Genomic DNA, 18459 nt, shown 5'->3' with positions numbered 1-18459 from the left:
TTTGTTGGAGGCCTCCCCCAGTTCCACCCTCTCCCAGTTACCTTTGCCTTTCCTCTGATAAGATATTCCATAAAAATCATTATATATCTTATATTCAACTAATTATTTTGCATTTATCTCCTCAATTAGAATAAGTTACTTGAAATTAGGGAGATTGTGCTTTTCCCCATCTTTGAGTTCTCAGCTTATATAGTTCAGTGTCTTGCATATAGTGAGCACTTCACAGATGCTTCTGGACTGCTTGACTATTGACTTATTAGCTGCCAAATACAGTAGAAGAGAGCTTGCCTTTAGGCCAGGGAAACTTGGGCTAATGTTCTGACTCTGACATGTGCTAGAATTTGACCTTGGTCAAGTTACTTAATCTTCTAGTGCTCTAGGCAGCTAAGATGGTAAATTGTAGATAATATGCCAATTTGAATAATCATAGGGAGTTTCCTCACTAGAAGACTAATCTTTAGCAATGAATCACAGGATACTCCCTATCTCATTTACATTTTCTATACATGAATATAAATATTTTTACGGCACTCCTAAAAGTATTTAAGCCATATATTTCAGATTTTATAATTTGATCTTCCCAGAAGGCCTGTGGATAGATACTTCAGTTATTATCATTCCTGAGTTATTGATGAGGAAACTGAGACTTTGAGAAGTAGAGTGGTCACCTAGCAATTTTCAAAAGATCTGGAGGGATTAGTGGCTTAAGAAAACTCAATATGCAAAGTTAAGGAGGTCTTAGGCTGCATAGAGAAATGTGTAGTTTAAAGGAAGAAACATGTGACAGTCTCCTTGTACTATCCCTGATCAGACATAGTCTGAAATATTGTGTTCAATTCTTTGACTCACAGTTTAAGGATTTTGATGAGTTGGAAATGGGTCCAGAGAAGGATAGTCATCATTGAAAAGTGCACTGAATACAAGTCCTATGAGGATCGTTTAAAGGATCTGGGGGTGAGGAGATTTGTGATTTGGAGCGGGGAATAGTAGTTATGTTCAATGTTTAAAAAACAATCTTAGAAGAAGAGTTAGACTTCTTTTGTTTGACTCCAGAGGGAAAAAGTAGGAGGAATGGGTAGAACTTTAGAGAAGAAAATTTAGGCTTGATATTAGAAAAACATCCCAGGCAATTAAGGCTTCCTAAAAGTGGAATCGGCTGCCTTGAGATGTGGCAGATTTGTCTTTCTTGAGAGTCTTTAAACAGAAAAGTAGTGATTGGCTGTTGGGTATTCTATCAAGGAAATGTCTTTTGGGTTGAAATGGTTATGAGGTTCTTTACATCATTTACAATTCTATAATCTGTGATTCTATGACCTTTCCAGAGTCATGAAGCTAGTAAAGAGAGATAGGACATATATAATCATATCTTATCTTATTTACTTTGAAGGTAAATTCCATTTATATTGACCTTCCTCATCATAGTATCCCAAACCCAACTGGAACTTAATGAAGGTTGAGTGACTATTCAATGGTCTGGTTTGATCCTTACAACTAGAAGGGACTGGGAAGTCAATAGCCACGAACACATGATTTCATCAGTCCTGGAGCTTCCTCCAGAAACACCAATTATAACCCATCAATAACAGAATAAATAAGTCCTAGAGAGTTGCCTAAGGTTCAGAGATGTGAAATGACTTACCTCTGGTCACAAAATGAGTAAATGAGAGATCTGAGACTTGAGCATCCTGGACTTCAAGATTCTAAATATGTAACTAATACTCCATTTCTTGAGAAAAGTAGTGAATCAATTGTTACTTCCATTTTGCAGGTGTGGAAATTGAGATGAAATAGGATTTGAAGGACTTGCCTAGCATATGACCACTAGTGCTACAGTCTCAAATACAGATCATCCTGACCGAATCCAGTCCTCTTTGCTCTCATCCAGCTGACTTGGCTATAGTGCTAACATTTATAAGGGTTTTTAATTAAACGTTTTTCTCATACCCAGTGAAGTAGGTAGTACAAGTGTATTATTCTTATTTTATAGATGAGGAAACTGAGACTCTGAGACATTAAGTGGTTTTCCCAGAATCATATTGCTGACTTAAATCTACCCCTTCCTCATCCAAGTACCATTACAGCTCTCTCCACCTTCTCCAAATGCATTCTTCTCTCTGATTTCAATGGCTATACACAATCATAGTATCATAGGATTAAGTTATACCAAGACTTTAGTTTGTTGTTCACTTTAGCCTTTATATTATTTATTTTTTTTACTGTCTTCACAGAATCTGGGACCTCTACCCAATTCAAATCACCTGAAAAAAAACCTACCACCTACAACATTTTCAAATAGTGGCCATCAAATTTCTGCTTGTAGACTTCCAATGAGGTCTACTAATGTACAAGGTTTCTGACTCACTAACCTCTCCCTGACTCAGTTTCCTAATCTTTAAAATGTGAGGTGGTGGACTCAATTGCTTTTAGAGTCTGTCAGCTCTAGATTTAAGACCCTATGACACTGACATCCAATTTAAATCTGCTTCTCTGCACCTTTCATCCATTGCTCATAGTTCTGTTCTTTGGGCCCGGCAAAATGCATCCACTTTCTCTTCCATCATCCCATAAACATGTGAAGAGATTAGATTACTTAGAAATATAATTTGTAACTTCAAATTTATGTGGATGATTGCTTCACAATTGCAGATTATGTATTCTCAACAATTTCAGAGAAGGCCTTTGAGAGCTGCTGTGTCCAAAAATGTCCATTCTCCTTCAATCAACTTGCTAAGAAGTCTTCCATACATGTTTTATCCTACAGATCATCCCTGGGAGTGTACTTGAATCCTTCCTGGCTCAGGAAGACCTCTTTGAACTAGCATTTGAGAGAAAAATATTGCAGAATCCAGAGTTATCCCTACACTAAGATAAAGTAATAGAGAAGGATTTTAATGTGATCTTCAGATAGTCACCTTTCCCTTTTGGTACTCCATTTCTCTTAACTATAAACCACCTGTGCCAGAGCTCCAAATCTTATAGTCTCATGAATGTGTGCCCAGTTGGTGCTCTATAAAAACAGATCCATCACCTATAGGTGAGAGAAGGATTAGAGTGGAGTAGTAATATAAAGTGTACTGCACTGAACATTAGGAAACCTGTCTTCGAGTCCTAGTCTTGTAGCTTTTGTTAGCAGTGTGATCTTAAGAAAGTTAATTCATATTGCTGGGTCTCAGTTTACTCTTCAAGAAAATGAGGGAATTAAGCTAGATGGCCTGTTTTAATTTCAACCTTCTGTCACTCCTATCCAAGACTTTATTCCAAAGAAATTAATAATAGCACCTCAGGTTTATATCATAGTTTCCATATACCATATCATTTGTTCTTCCTAGTAATTGCTGCTGAAGCAATTACTACAGATACTATCATTCTCATTTTACAGACAAGATAGGTACAGACAGGTCAAGTGTTTTGCTCTAGGTCACATAGTATGTAGAAAAGGCTAGATTCAAATCAGGTCATCCTAACAAAGAATCTCACACTATTCCATTACATGATGTTGACACAGATCAGATCTTTAAGTCACATTTCATTAGGAAGTACAACCAATATATTTTTAACTTTACAAAGGTGGCTATTGCATACTCAATCATAAAGGACATTTTTATTCACCAAACTGGAAAAAACATATTTACATTTATTAAAAAAAAACACAACAATTGGGGGCAGCAAGTTAGATAGGTAGATTGAGAGCTAGACTTAAAGACAAGAATCCTGGGTTCAACTCTGGATCAAACACTTTCCAGCTGTGTGACCCCTGGGCAAATCATAGTTAACTCCTATTGCCTAACCCTTACTTCTCTTCTGCCATAGAACCAAAACAGTAGATTCTAAGAATGAAGGTAAAACCTTTTTTCTTTTAAAAAAAACTGAATTTACTTTTAAAATGTAAACATAAAAATTAAGAACTAAAATATGATTTTATAACATTAGAAAGTATCTGGGCATTACTCATATACCCTGCATTATATAAATGGCACATTATTACCAAAAGGAGAGGAAAATGCAATTTAAAGGCTTTGGGTAGGAAAGGGAGAAAGATCTCTTTAGAAATAAAAGTGTGTGAAATCATAATGCATAAATAAAAAATATGACAACCTGTGATGTCTTGGGGAAAGAACCAGATTCAAATTAGAGAACCTTAGTTCAACTCCTATTGCCTCAATTTATTAGACATGTGACCTTCCATAGATTATCCCTGATCATCAGTTTTCTCATTTATAAAATGAGTTGGTGGACTAATTTATCTCTAAAGTCCCTTCCATTCCTAAATCTAAGATTTTCTACAGTTTAACTTTTATTTAGCAGAAACAGACCAAGTATGTATTAATGGCACTGGGGAAATTAACAGTTCTATTGATTTCATTCATGTACCTCCAAGGAAGTCACAGGATGACAAGCCCAAGTAATTATGTGTTAATTGGGTGCTGAGAAGGTTTTTCTCCTTAGTTTTTGTTTTTATTTTACCTTCCAATTAGCAATAATTTTAAAGTTCTGTTCTTAAGAAAACACTCTATTTTCATAAGTTCAAAAGCAGTCATTTTCATTAGCAAGGAAGGGAGGGTGGACATATAGGATTTTAAAAAATAATTGGCATTAGTCATGTGGCTTTTCTCCTTTATTAGAATGGTGCTTGGCAAATAGTAAACGTCTAATGAATGTTGCTTCCTTCCTTTCTTCCTTATCTTGTTCCTGACTTAGATTTAAAAAGAAGAGTTCCAGGTACAAAGGGTTTCCTGGAAACTGGCTCAGCATTTAGTAGTGAAATCACACCATTATCTTGTTAAGCTATACTTGGAGTTTTAATTTTATTGTGGATTAATCATTTATATTAGCTTTAATTTCAAAACCACTTTTTAAGTTTGGAACTGCTTTGTCCTCAGCCTCTCAGTGAGTAGTTATTATCACAAATTTGAAAGGTTGGAAGGAACTTCTGTGGTCATTTCATCCAACTCATACATAAAATGAAGCCTCTCACATAATATGAAAGACAATTGATTGTTTAACCTCTGCCTGTCTCCAAGGAGGGGGAAGGCAGCTTTTTCCAATTTTGGAAGTTTTTCTTCCCCTCAAGCCTAAATTTCTCTCTTTGCAAAATAGACTGCTTCTTTTGTTGCTGTTCAGTCATTTAGTCATGTCTGACTGTCTGTAACCCCTTTGGGGTTTTCTGGACAAAGATACTGGAGTGGTTTACCATTTCCTTCTCCCGTACTTTTTACATATGAAGAAATTGAGGCAAATGATGTTAAGTGCCTTGCTCAGGGTCATGCAGCTAGTAAATGGCTGAGGCCAATTTGAACTCAGGTCTTCCTGATGCCAGACATGGAACTCTATTCATTGTGCTAACTAGGTTCCCTAGACTGATTCTAGTTCTGCCCTTTGCAGCAAAATGGAAGAGGCCTAATTCTTTTCTTTTTTAATCTTTGCCTTCTGTCTTAGAATCAATATCGTGTTTTAGTTCTAAGACTGGTAAGGGTTAGGCAATGGGGGTTATGTGATTTGTTCAGGGTCAAACAGATGAGGAGGTGTCTGCAGTCAAATTTGAACCCAGGATCTCCCATTCCAAGACCTGGCTCTTTTTTCACTGAGCAATCTAGCTGCTTCCAGGCCTAAATAATCATTGACAATAATCCTTCAAATACAATACCCAAAGACAACTGAATCCCTCCTTTATCTCCCCTTCTTTAGCTAAAAAAAATCTAGATATTTGACCCAGTCCTAAAAGTGACATGAACTCAAGGTCCTACTATGGTTAACTCCTTCTAACACTCCCAGCTAAACACTGTTCTTTTTAAGCTGTGATAAGCAGACAGGACACAAAATTTCAGATGAGTTCCAGAATTTACAAAGTTGCTTTCTCTATGAGGTAAGTGATATAAGAATTGTTATTCCCATTTTGCAGGTAAAAGAATTGAGTCTTAGAGAAATTAACACGGTGTAGAAACTTGGAGTTTAACATAATATTTCAGAGTTAAAATCCAGAACTCTTCAGTGGAAAGATAATTCATACACCTACACAAAAGATATACTAGCAGCAAAGAAAATCACAGGTATTTTCTTTGAAAGAAAGGGGGAGGATCTTAAAAATAAACTTTAAAGAGGAATTTACTTATCTTACTTTTCACATAAAGTGGGTGTGCAGAATGCTATTGGGAAATGAACAAAAAGGAAAGACAAGAGCATTGGGAAAAGCAATGGATTGGCTTGATATAGTTCCTCTCTCAAAAAATAAGGGGGTTAAGCCATAGGATAGAATCATCATTACATAGATTTTAGAATAGTAAAGGAACTTAGAAACCATTCAGTAAAATTCTCTCCTCTCACCTTTCAGAGGCTACTAAGGACTGGAGAAGGAGTTAAGGTCACACTGAGAGAAAATAGCAGATGGGATTCAAAGCTGGATCTAGTATTCCAAATCAATGCTTTTTCTAGCACATTCTTTAAGGACCCTGCTAGCTTTCACAGTGCTAAACTTTAACAAATGGGTTGAGGCAATTGACAGTGGAAAGCTTAACGATAAGTAACCCACAATGACATGCGTTGGGAGAGGTGTTAGGCATAGCCCCAAAATTGTCAGGTCAGACTTGCTTTTGCTGGGCAGTGAATCAAGAAGGCAGTGTGTGGAGGAGGAGGTGACTGCCAGCTGGTATTAATTCTTTTTAATCACTTACAGTAAATACATCCCCCCTTCTTTTTTCATTAAAAAAGGCATCTGAAGCATTGCTATACCAATAGAGTCTTTCCACAATATGATTTTTTCTCATTTTTGCTGAAGAGGTGGAGTTGTATTTTTGTACAGCCAGCTCCTCCATTTTTTTTTTGTAAAATTCTTTCCCCCTTCAAGATCATTATAGAAGTTTAAATTGATACCATTTGACTTTGCTTGTGTTTTTCGTTTTAAATCAATTTATAGTAATGATTTTTACTACTCTTGTGACCCTGTACAAGTAATTTAATATGCCTGGTTTTCAGTTTCCCCACATATAAAATGAGAGGTTTGGTCTGCATGTCCTCTGAGGTTCTTCCAGCATTAGATTTAGGATCAGATGCTATGATTCACTCACATAAAGATCTCAGTGTATGTGTGTGAGAGAAAAAGAAAAGCATATACACTGGGATTTGCCTCCTTCCTCCAGGGATGGTTGGGAGCCCCCCTGGCACATAAACCTACAATAGTATACACCCTGGCTGGTAAATGACCTCACACAAACACTACACTCTCTCTACAGTGCTGGGCTATGACCAAAGGATCACAGTGCGTGCCCTGCTGGGCTCCTTTCCTCGTCATCTCTCTTCCACTGCTTCTTTAGCTCAGTCGGTCTCTTCTAGGGAGGTTTCCTCTGCAGTGTGGAGCCTCTTTGGCGAAGGTCCCAACAGACCCAAGTCTTGGAAGGAGGGAACAGAAACTGCCTGGAGGGGTGCAGCCCATACCAAGTGAGTTTTCCCTATAAGGACGAAGTTTCCGTTCTTTTTAATTATATCCAAGCATACCCAATTTAACATTGCCCAGTTCTACTAAATGCAGATGTACAAATCTTATGCCATAGAAAACAGTAGCTATGAATATGCTCAATACAGCATAGCCACACCTGAAAAACTTCCCCATACCATTGGTTAGGACCAAGGCTAGCTCCCAGACCAGGCTTAGAGAACACAGCCCGTCCTCTGACTGGCCAAGAATTGTAAAGCGCTTAGCCAATCAGAATATAGTTGCTGGGCTCCAACTACCCGCCTCCTCTCCTTCTCTCTGCTCCTCCCACCTCCCCCAAGAAGGAGCAGAATTTCAAACCGGGTGGAATTGCCCCCTCCTGTCATCCTATTGTAATAGTGATAGTTGACATTTGCTCGGCTCTTTTAAAAGTTTGCAAAACTCTTGATCTACCATATTTGATCAGTAGATTTGGGAGGTACGTAGCGCTATCTTCTCTGGACTACTTGGGAGAATTGACACTCGGAGTTTGCCGAGTTACTTGTCCAGTGTCACAGGGCTCTCATGCACCGAAGGCAGAAATTCAACCCAACTTTCCCCTGACTTCAAGTCCAGCACTCTAGCCCTGAAAATCATTTGATTCAATTTTGCAAGCATTTCAGAAACACTTCCTGCGAGAAGGCGAGGTTAAGTGACTTACCCAAGGTCACCCAACTAGTAAATGTCTGAGGCCATATTTGAACTCATCAAGGTGAGCCTTCCTGACTTCAGGCCCCACACTTTATTCACTTCACCACCTAACTGCACTCAATATTTTATTATTTGAGAGGAAAACTATTCGGAGAGGTGAATGCAAAATGCATATTAATTAAATACAGAGTAAGTTTCTGGAGATGAGAAAGCACTAATAGCTGGAGAAAACAGGCATGATCTCTTGTAGAAGACGCTGCTTCAGTTGGGCCTTGTTAAAGGTTCAGGGAGATGAAGGCAGAAGAGTATTCCAGGAGTGGAGGGGGCAGTCTTAGGAAAGCAGGGAGGTAGATGGAATTTATTGTGCCTTCACTGAGTTTCTTCCCCAGCAACTGTTACCTGTTTTATCATTCATACCAGGCAGGGGAGGAAAACTAGTTCTCTATTTTCAGCCTGCAGACATATAATAAGGCACTGTACTGAACCCGGAGGATTAACCATTGATCTCCCAGAGAATGCCATCTCATAGTTGTAGGAGGCCTGGAGGAGGAAGTTATCTCCTAGAATTACAGGTCTGGAAAGAGACCTGAAAGGCCAATTAGTTCAAACCCCTCACATTGCAGACGAGGAAACTGAGGCTCAGGGAGATTGAGTACTTTTCCTAGGGTTACACAAACAGTAAATGGCAGAACTAGGATTTGAACCAGGATCTCTGAGAGGTCGCAGAATATGTTCAGTTCTAATTCTGGGGAACTGGATTGCCTGAAGCAAAAAAAAAAAAAAATATGAAAGGAAAATCCCCGTAATACTTCAAGACTTAGCCACTAGATGCCTTTCAGGGAGGCTAATGCAGTGGGGACAGCAGCACTAGCGGCATTCTCTGCATTAGCGTGCTTCTCTCTGAAGATTTAAAAGTCAATCATAGCGACATTCACTTTGGAAATTCAAGCCATTTTTCTGCTATCTCCTCCCCGCCCTCCCCCCGCCCCCCCCCCCCCCCCACACCAGCCCACTTGCTCTTAGCAAAGTGTCAGGCACGTAGTGGGTCTTTAATAAATGTTTTATAACTGACTCACTAGTCTAAAAACCATATTAAGGACAGGGCAGCTAAAGACACACACACACAGAAATAAAGCTAAAAAGACCCAAGTTTAAAGCAAAAGTGGATTCGGAGCTAGGGGAATTGGGGGTGGGGATGAGCCTTTATCTGAGAAGGCAACTTTCCCAGGGGAGAGATCTGTGCAGTTGCAGAGAGGCGGGGAGGAAAGGACATCAGAAATTGCTAACATTTAGAGGAGCGAAAAGCCAAGGCTGAGATTAGGGGGATGGGATTCTTTTTATCAGGATCCTCCGGCCCTCGCCTGGCCTTTTTTTGCTTGGGGATCACTTCAGCAATCTGATGATGCCTACAAACCTCTTCTCAGAACGTTTTTAAGTTCACAAAATAAAATGCATAGGGTTGCAAAGGAAGCCAATTTAAACGAAATAAAGACACAATGGTTTCATGAAATCTGCACGCTTCCCTCACCGGACTCCTAGTTAGGAATTCGAGTTTTAACCCGTTCTGTACCTCATTCTTCCGCACCTGTTAAAGGATACTTAAGCTCAGACTCCCCCTGAGAAGCTACAACGTCTCAGGGAACCTGAGAGCTGAAGCAAAAGTGGGGTGAAGGTGTTTTAGTGGGGTTGGCTAGGTGGGTGGGAGACAAACGAGGCTGAAGGCTATGGGGTCCCCGAGGGAAGCACCAGGTGGGCGAGAGTTCAGTGGAGGGGCGAGCGGAGCGGGGGGGGGGGGGGTGGGGGGGGACAAAAACCTCAGAACATGGGGAAAAGGAGGGAGATGGCAGAGTGAGGGTCCGAACGATAAAGTGAAAGAATGGCAGGGGGAAACAATCGCCCAAAGCGCTGCAGGTTGGTGGAGAGGCGAGGTGCCCAGTGGAGCCAGTGGAGATGTAGGTGGGGGCTGGGTGGGGCCGTGAGCCTCTTAGGTTGAGCGCAGCTTCCCTCTTTCCTCTCTTTCTCGGATTGTCAATCTCTTCTCCTGCTCTGGCTCTCCCCCCGCCCTCAAGAGTTGCGCAATGTCTTTCTTTGGCTGCCGCAAGGCGCTGGCCACCGCCCCCCGCAGCCAGGCGAGGGAGGGCTTAGAGGCTACGTCAACCCCAGCTTGGGTATAAAAAGGGGCGGGTGGCCAGCGGCAAGCCGCACACAGCCACCCGTCCTCCTCCCCTCCTCTCTCGTCGTCCTCCTCCTTCTTCCCTTCTCTCTCTTTCCTCCGCGTCGCCGGGCAGGCAGAAGGCAGGCGGCCGGCTGGCCGGGCTGCGGGCACCATGAGCTCCTTCGGCTACGAGCCCTACTACGCCACGGCGTACAAGCGGCGCTACGCCAGCACAGCCGAGAGCCCGCGGGTGCACATCTCTTCAGTGCGCAGTGGCTACAGCAGTACAGCGCGCTCGGCCTACTCCAGCTACTCGGCGCCCGCCTCCTCGGCCGCGCTGTCCGTACGCCGCAGCTACTCGTCCAGCTCCGCGTCCCTGCTGCCCAGCTTGGAGAGCCTGGACCTGAGCCAAGTGGCGGCCATCAGCAACGACCTCAAGTCCATCCGCACGCAGGAGAAGGCGCAGCTGCAAGACCTCAATGACCGCTTCGCCAGCTTCATCGAGCGCGTCCACGAGCTAGAGCAGCAGAACAAGGTGCTGGAGGCTGAGCTGCTGGTGCTGCGGCAGAAACACGCCGAGCCATCGCGCTTCCGCGCTCTCTATGAGCAGGAGATCCGCGACCTGCGGCTCGCCGTCGAAGATGCGAGCGCCGAGAAGCAGGCGCTGCAGGGCGAGCGAGATGGCCTAGAGGAGACCCTGCGCGCGCTACAGGCGCGCTATGAGGAGGAGGTGCTGAGTCGCGAGGACGCCGAGGGACGCCTGATGGAGGCGCGCAAGGGGGCCGACGAGGCGGCCCTGGCCCGAGCCGAGCTCGAGAAGCGCATAGACAGCCTGCTCGACGAGATCGCCTTCCTCAAGAAAGTGCACGAGGAGGAGATCGCCGAGCTGCAGGCGCAGATCCAGTACGCGCAGATCTCCGTGGAAATGGACGTGTCCGCCAAGCCCGACCTGTCCGCCGCGCTCAAGGACATCCGCTCGCAGTACGAGAAGCTGGCGGCCAAGAACATGCAGAACGCGGAGGAGTGGTTCAAGAGCCGCTTTACCGTGCTCACTGAAAGCGCCGCCAAGAACACCGACGCGGTGCGCGCCGCCAAGGATGAAGTGTCGGAGAGCCGCCGCCTGCTCAAGGCCAAGACGCTGGAGATCGAGGCGTGCCGCGGCATGAATGAGGCGCTGGAGAAGCAGCTGCAGGAGCTGGAGGACAAGCAGAACGCCGACATCAGCGCCCTACAGGTGAGACTGGGCGGTACCCAGCCCAGCGACCTGGGGGACTGTGGGGAGAGGAGGGGAGGGGAGGAGGAGGTCAGTTTGGCAGCTCAGGCAGGGGAACAAAAGTAATGGGACCGTGGGCAAGAGGAGGCTCGCGGAGAGATTTAGGTGCCTTTTGCTGCTGACTTCTCATGTGATATATGAGAAACTGAGGCATTGGGGAGGAGGGCGATATACCTAAGGCGACGACCTAGTTAGCTGGCAGAGCCTTGGGCTGGGTTTCGGGTTATCCAGTTCGAATTCCCAGGGCCAGCGTCAGACGCGAGTGGGTAGGGGAATGGAGGGAGGTGGTGTGTGAGGGAGGAAACCTATGGATTTGGGGAGAGGGGATAGAGGTCACTTAGACCAGCTGGATTAGGGGTCAGGGTCGCTATGTACAAGTAGGGCACCGGGTATGGTTTCTTTTGACACACCCACCCTGGTCCTGTGTGTTGGAGAGAGAAGGCGGGAGGGGGGGAGGGGTTTGGAATTGTCCTGTTTGCCTCGCTAGTAAATGCCTTGCGCGTTCCTCTCCTCCCAATAGGTGGCAGCAGTTATGACTTTATCTCTCTAACTCCTCCCCTCCCTTCCACGCTCCTCCCCCCACCCCTACTCAATTCTGCTTCGAATTAAGAATATGGGCCAGTTAAGTGATGGTAACAGTAACACATGTACTTTTCTATAGAAAGAAGGCAGCAGATCAGACGATTGTAGTGATGTGTAACACCAGAGGAAACGAGAGGATGTTTTAAAAGGATTTGCAATGCCTTTATTAAATAAGAGACGGACCTTGGAGAGCATCTAACCCCAAAACTCTCATTTTAGAGATTTACTGAAATGATTATTGTTGTCAATAACTGACATTTCTCTAGAAGAGGAAGCATGTCTTATTGCCTAGGTGACTGGCCCCCCTTACCAGGAAGACCTGAGTTCAAGTCCCACCTCTGACTGAAATGGGCAAGCAACTTAACCTTTTAATGTCTGGGGCAAATTTCAGATAGGATGCTACTTTGCAGAGATAGAAGCAGTCTTCTCACGTGTGAGTTCCCCATATCGTGGGAAACCACAGACTCCATCTCTGTGCTGATTGATAAGTGCTTTAAAGCCAGCAAAATGCCTTTGAGGAGAAACAGCCCTGCAGAGGGGCAGTGCCTTGCTCATACTTGTCCCATTAGTTGCTAAAGGAAAGCTAATCTATAATAGCTGCAACCCTTACATCTCCTGAGCTCTTGTCCTGGTCTTTTAGAGCCTAAACCAAGACTTCCTAAATTATAGGCTTCCTTCTCTCTCTCTCTCTCTCTCTCTCTCTCTCTCTCTCTCTCTCTCTCTCTCTCTCCATCCTTCCATCCCAGACCAGGTAAAAGCAGGTTGAATAAAGATCTGGGCTGATTGCTCTGTGAACCCTGCCTCTAGAGGAGGGTGGGCTTGGCTTCTCTCAAAAGCAGGCTTTTGCAGCCAGTGCCTAGAGGGGTGGGGCAGGCCCAAAGAGGCAGCCTCTCCAGACAAGCTTTCTTGCTCTGAAGGTGAGCCATGACTGTGCAGTTTGGGGGCCAGCAAAGAAGAATTCAGGAAGTCTCTGGGTCTTAGAGGAAACCAGCTGTGACAGAGGTTTGTGTTCCAGGTTCTGTTTTTTCACTCCTGACAGGACACAATTAACAAACTGGAAAATGAATTGAGAACCACCAAAAGCGAGATGGCTCGATATCTGAAAGAATATCAAGATTTGCTTAATGTGAAGATGGCTTTGGATATTGAAATTGCAGCCTACAGGTATGAGGGGGAAGGGGAACATCTGCCTCAACTATTAAGCTTGGGGTGGGGATCAAATTAGATTCCAAGTCAGATTCTTTGAGAGGGGGACACATTAGAATAATGAAACAGTCCAATCAAGTCCAGAAAACCTGGGTTCAGTTTTTCTCCGAGGCACTTACTAACTGTGTGACCTTGGGCATATCACTAACCTACTTTTTGCCTCAGTTTCCTCATCTTTCAACTGAGTGGATCAGATTCAACAGCCTCTAAAGTTCTTCTTAGCTCTATGACATTATGACCATTTAAAAGTTTTGGACAGCAGTCAATCCCCACAAACCCAGGCACATAAGCAGCAAGGTGTTTCTTTCCTTTTTACCAAAAATATCTTCTGTCTCAGGTTCTGCCCCACTTTCCTCAGAAATGCATCCACTGCTGAAGCATGATCTAAATCTGGATATTGACTTTTATTTTTAATTGTAATGGGTAGAATCAGATCTCCTGGCACATAGTAAGCCTTTAATGAATGTCTGTTGAATGACCATTTGATTTGCAGCAAGAAAAAAAATAAATAAAAAGGTCTGTACTTCTGATTATATTCCCAAAGATTCTTTGCTTAAAGAAAAGGAATTGGAATTTTCACCTTTAAAAATTGTTTAACATCAACAACGAGGATGTTACTTGAGTGACTTTTGAAGTGTGGCTTGAATTTTAAATTGCCATCAGACAGCTTGCTTATCCAAATAGAAACTAGTAGAAAAATGGATTCCCTTCTAATAAACCAATCAGGCTAGCCAATCAGGCTAGCTGCCAAGACTGTTTCAAGTTCAGTATAATTTTAATGGGACTTTCTAGTCTGTTTCCTGACTTAGGGGAGAACTACTGTGTTTTTTTTTTAAGTGAGAATAAGTGCAAAATCCTTAAATGTTGAATTTGGAGGATAGGAGATACTTCAGCATGAGTTATGCCCAGTTCAGGGAAAGAGGGGGAAAAAGGTCAAAGCAAGGGTGAATATCCTTTTTTTTTTAAGACTTTCAAGAGTCTTAAAAAGAGTCAACCTCCATTTGACGTGGAAGATTGTTCAGTACAGGATTTTTGGTACTTAAGAATTTCTCATCCTTGATGGTGGAAGGTATAGTACATTTAGAGCCAAATAATCTTTGTCTGAATCCCACCTCTGCTGCTTATGTGCCTGGGTGACCTTATTCAAGGTCAGAATGAGGTGTAGAAGATGGAAATTATGGAGACCAATTTAGGGTTCATGTAAGGAAAGAGTCCCTAATACTGTTTTTTAATCTGTAAAATGAAAAGGGGTGACATGTGAGATTCCTTCCTACCTCAGGCTGATGATGGATGATCTTAGAACTCTTGAGTTTTGTTTTCCTCCGTCTATATTATTGGTGATATAGATTTGAAAGAATGATGCAATGATATTTAAGTTTTTATGGGTAAGAATTTTGGGTATTCTAATCTGTCTTTTGAAAACTATTATTTCGGAGAGCTCTAGATAGAATTTACATTATTCCTTTTGCTTTTTTAAAACAAGTAGTTAGAATGACTGGACAACATGCTATTGTTGATTTCTAAGTCCATGCCTCTCTTCCCCAATGCCCACCATTTTTTGTCACTTCAGGAAGTTATTGGAAGGTGAAGAGACCCGCCTGAGTTTTACCAGCGTTGGAAGCCTGACCAGTGGCTACTCCCAGAGCTCCCAGGTCTTTGGCCGCTCTGCTTACGGTGGTCTCCAGACCAGCTCCTACTTGATGTCTGCCCGTGCCTTCCCCTCTTACTATACCAGTCATGTCCAAGAAGAACAGATTGAGGTGGAAGAGACCATTGAGGCAACCAAGGCAGAAGAAGCCAAAGATGAACCCCCCTCTGAAGGAGAAGGAGAGGCAGAGGAAGAAGAGAAGGAGGAAGGAGAAGAAGAGGAAGGAGGTGAAGAGGAAGAAGGTAATAACCAAATTCATTGGAAAGAAAGCAAATCCTCAGGGTTCTCTATATAAAAGGCATAGTCAATAGATCCCTGAAATTGCAGTTGAGTCCTGCTTCCATTATTTTCTAGTTGTTTTGGTCATAATGATTCAATTGGCCTCCCTGCTTCAATTTACTCCTCTATATGATAGGGATAATCGTACTTCCTAACCCCAGGATTCTTGGGAAGACTCAAATGAGCTCTTTGCTCCATATAGAATGCCAATATGAATGTGAGTTACCATTCATTAATATACCTTAGAATTTTGTAGGCAGAATGTAACTTTGAAGAACATAGGATCATTGTATTAGTAGATGGAAGGGCCAAAAGAAGCCATCTGGTCCAATATCCTTATTTTACAGAAGTGGAAACACCGAATCTGAGACTTTGCTAGCATTTTATGTCAAAATGTCTTTTTTGCAGTTATTAGAAATATGTACAGGGAAATAAAAGCAGTTCTGAAACCAGAGGATCTGGGTTCCAGTTCTATTTCTGAAGTTACTGCTGAGGTGACTTTGGACAAATCACAACTTTCCAGGATCTTCATTTACTCATCTGTAAAATTTGAGGCTTAGTCTAATTGTCCTCTGGAGTCAATTTTAAATCGATGACTCTATGACTTCAAGAGAATTCCAATGGATTTATTTTTATAATGAATGGGTTTATTTTAAAATGAATGACTTTTTGAGTAATGCAGACCCTGGTAGAAATTTTATTGAGCACCTAGTTGTGTCTGACATGAGTTGCTTCTCACTTTTATCTTTTTCTTTTATGTGTGCCTTTAAAAGGTGCCAAGGAGGAATCTGAAGAGAAGGAAGGTGAGGAGGAAGAAAATGGTGAAGCTGGAGAGGAAGGTGAAGAAGCTGAAGAAGAGGAAGAGAAGAAGGAAGATGCTGCTGGAGAAGAAGCTGTAGAGCAGAAGAAGAAAGATTGAGTTCTCTTTTCCTTGAATCTTTCAGGTTTCCCCCAAATCAGGTCAACAATCCCCCCACTACTCACTCTGTTGAGCTCTGAATGCTGTACAGAATAAGAAACCACATATTAAAAAAAAATAATCTGAGATGATGTAGGTTGAAAATGAATTGTTATGCTAAGTGTCTTCCTCTATGCAAGAGTATTTGGTGTGCTTCTTGATAGCTTCCCTGGCTTGCTGCCAGACTGCGCATGGTATATACTTATGAATTCTGGGTTGATGGCAGTGTGGATAATTCAGATATTTATAATTAAAAACATGAATAAACAATCTCATTGATATATAAACCGTTAACTTGATGAAAAACATAATTAATCTATGGAAACCTTTGGTGGTTAGAAAATAATGATCCCCAGTTATGTGCAATAACTAGCAAATAAAGGCATCCTGGAACGACATTATAATTCCTTGGTGTGGCTATTGTGTTTTAATTAAAGTCACTTTCAAATATGCATTCAAGTGATGTGCAGTTGACAAGTGGGAAGCCAGGCTACTGATCTCAGAATCTCATGTTACCAAAAAATTAAATCAAATCAAAGTTGCCCTCTTCTTAAATAATACATTTATCCCTAGTTGGTGCTTTCTAAGGAACTCAAAGCTTAAGTTCTTTGGCAATCTTGCCTATCTCCTCTGCCCTGTACCTCTTTCCTACCCTACCTCTCTTCACCCCATAACATTCCCCCAAAACCCTCAAAATATCATCAATAATTAACAGAAGGAGTAAAAGGGGAAACCTCCTAGGGCTTTCTCTAGCAATATCAGTGTACTGATCCCAGTGCAAAGTCATACATGATAGCTCAGGGAAAGGATTTCATAGTGGGATCTATGAGAAGACCAAATGCACCCTGCTGAGCAAATGGGCACATTGGATAGAACTCAAGTGAAAGGTGGCCAGCACCAAATGGGTAGAGGGTGCATCTTAACATGCCCATTGATAAGTAGCTTTTTCTTTTTTCTTTAATTGGTCTAAATGCAACTGTGGTGGAACAGATGATAAATAAAAACTGATTATTATTATTATTATTATTTTATAAAAGCAAGATGCCTAGAAATATGGAGAATAAAAGACAAGTCCCTTTCTACATTTTGCCTACAAACTTGAACCAGTGCTGATTCTGGGTCTTGAGCTTAGCTTCTGGCCTTTGTTGCTGCCCTGGAATTCCACAAGCCTTTTAGCTTGTAAAATATATCAATAAACAATTGATGCCAAATGTCAAAACTATTAGCCCCTATCAGAGGGAAATTCCACCCTGCCATGGGTCCTATGGAAACTACTTTGCATATCTTAATTTGGAAATCTATGGATTCAGAGGATGATTCCAACTGGTAAAGAATTTCATCAAAATAAAAATATTCCTAGCTGTCCATGCCCAGCATATCCTATGGAACCCTAATGCTTGTATGGTATCTAATCTGTCGTAGATTAGAATGGAAGTTACTGATTATATGTTTTTCTGCTTCTGTCTTCAAAAGCTGATTTATCTGCTAATCTCTCCCCCCCCCATATTTGTTATTGTGCGATTGATATCACTTTTGGGGGGGGCAATGCTTATACTTGCATTTAATCTGCCTTCATTTATGTACTGCACTGTGCTTTCACCTTTGAGACTCACTTAAAACTGTTAGCAGCAAATGTATATTCTGTCATGCTTTGAATCTGAAAGATCCATTGTTCACAGCTTTTGCAGAAATGCCTGTATGGATGTAAACTAAACTTTTTGCATTTTTGACCTTGGAAAGTAGATTTGGGGAACAGAGTGCTGTTAATCGCAAAGTGATGTTAAAAAGGAACGTTAGCCCAATAGAAACAGTGGGATGTGGGAACCGTTTGAATCAAATTTGAAAGCAATGACACATTGTACCACCCCTCACCTCCATCCTGTGTGCCACAATAAAAATACATGAAGAAAAAAAATGTGTTGAGTGTACTTTGTTATTCTTATGGGAAGAATGAAGGCTAACTCTAGAAAAGAACCCCAAACCAAAGTTTATTGAAATGGCAAGTTCTTTACTCCAGCCAGCTGGCAGGAGAATGAAAAGGTCAATGCTTTGAGGGTTATGGAATGTGAGTTCTAGTCCTAGCTCTGCAAGGCATTCTTGCATAAACTTTAAGCACATTATTTTACCAATCCAGGTCTCAGTTTGTTCATCTCTAGGATGGGGTCAATTAGCTGTTCTTGAGGGTCCTTCCTCTCACATTCTATAGAAAATTCTGCCACTTCTGTTGATGGCAACCTTTTTC

At 42.2% G+C, this 18459-nt stretch overlaps 1 protein-coding gene across 1 annotated transcript; it reads left to right on the top strand.

The window, feature by feature from the left end:
• The first annotated feature begins 9583 nt into the window (after positions 1–9583).
• NEFL (neurofilament light chain) lies at positions 9584–18132 on the top strand. The gene is made up of 4 exons (XM_007477823.2): positions 9584–11505; positions 13166–13290; positions 14903–15222; positions 16033–18132. The coding sequence occupies exons 1-4, from the start codon at positions 10444–10446 to the stop codon at positions 16176–16178; spliced, it is 1653 nt and encodes a 550-aa protein (XP_007477885.1). The 5' UTR covers positions 9584–10443; the 3' UTR covers positions 16179–18132.
• The last annotated feature ends 327 nt before the right edge of the window (positions 18133–18459 follow it).

This window comes from Monodelphis domestica, chromosome 1 (genome assembly GCF_027887165.1).
Source record: "Monodelphis domestica isolate mMonDom1 chromosome 1, mMonDom1.pri, whole genome shotgun sequence".
Taxonomy (NCBI): Eukaryota; Metazoa; Chordata; class Mammalia; order Didelphimorphia; family Didelphidae; genus Monodelphis; species Monodelphis domestica.
The sequence above is the reverse complement of the archived record's forward strand: the minus strand, read 5'-3'. Positions and strand labels throughout refer to the sequence as shown.

Coding starts and splice junctions, on each gene's coding strand:
- NEFL (XM_007477823.2), top strand. CDS start 10,444: ATGAGCTCCTTCGGCTACGAGCCCTACTACGCCACGGCGTACAAGCGG. Junction 11,506..13,165: donor CCGACATCAGCGCCCTACAG/GTGAGACTGGGC, acceptor CACTCCTGACAG/GACACAATTAACAAACTGGA. Junction 13,291..14,902: donor ATTGAAATTGCAGCCTACAG/GTATGAGGGGGA, acceptor TTGTCACTTCAG/GAAGTTATTGGAAGGTGAAG.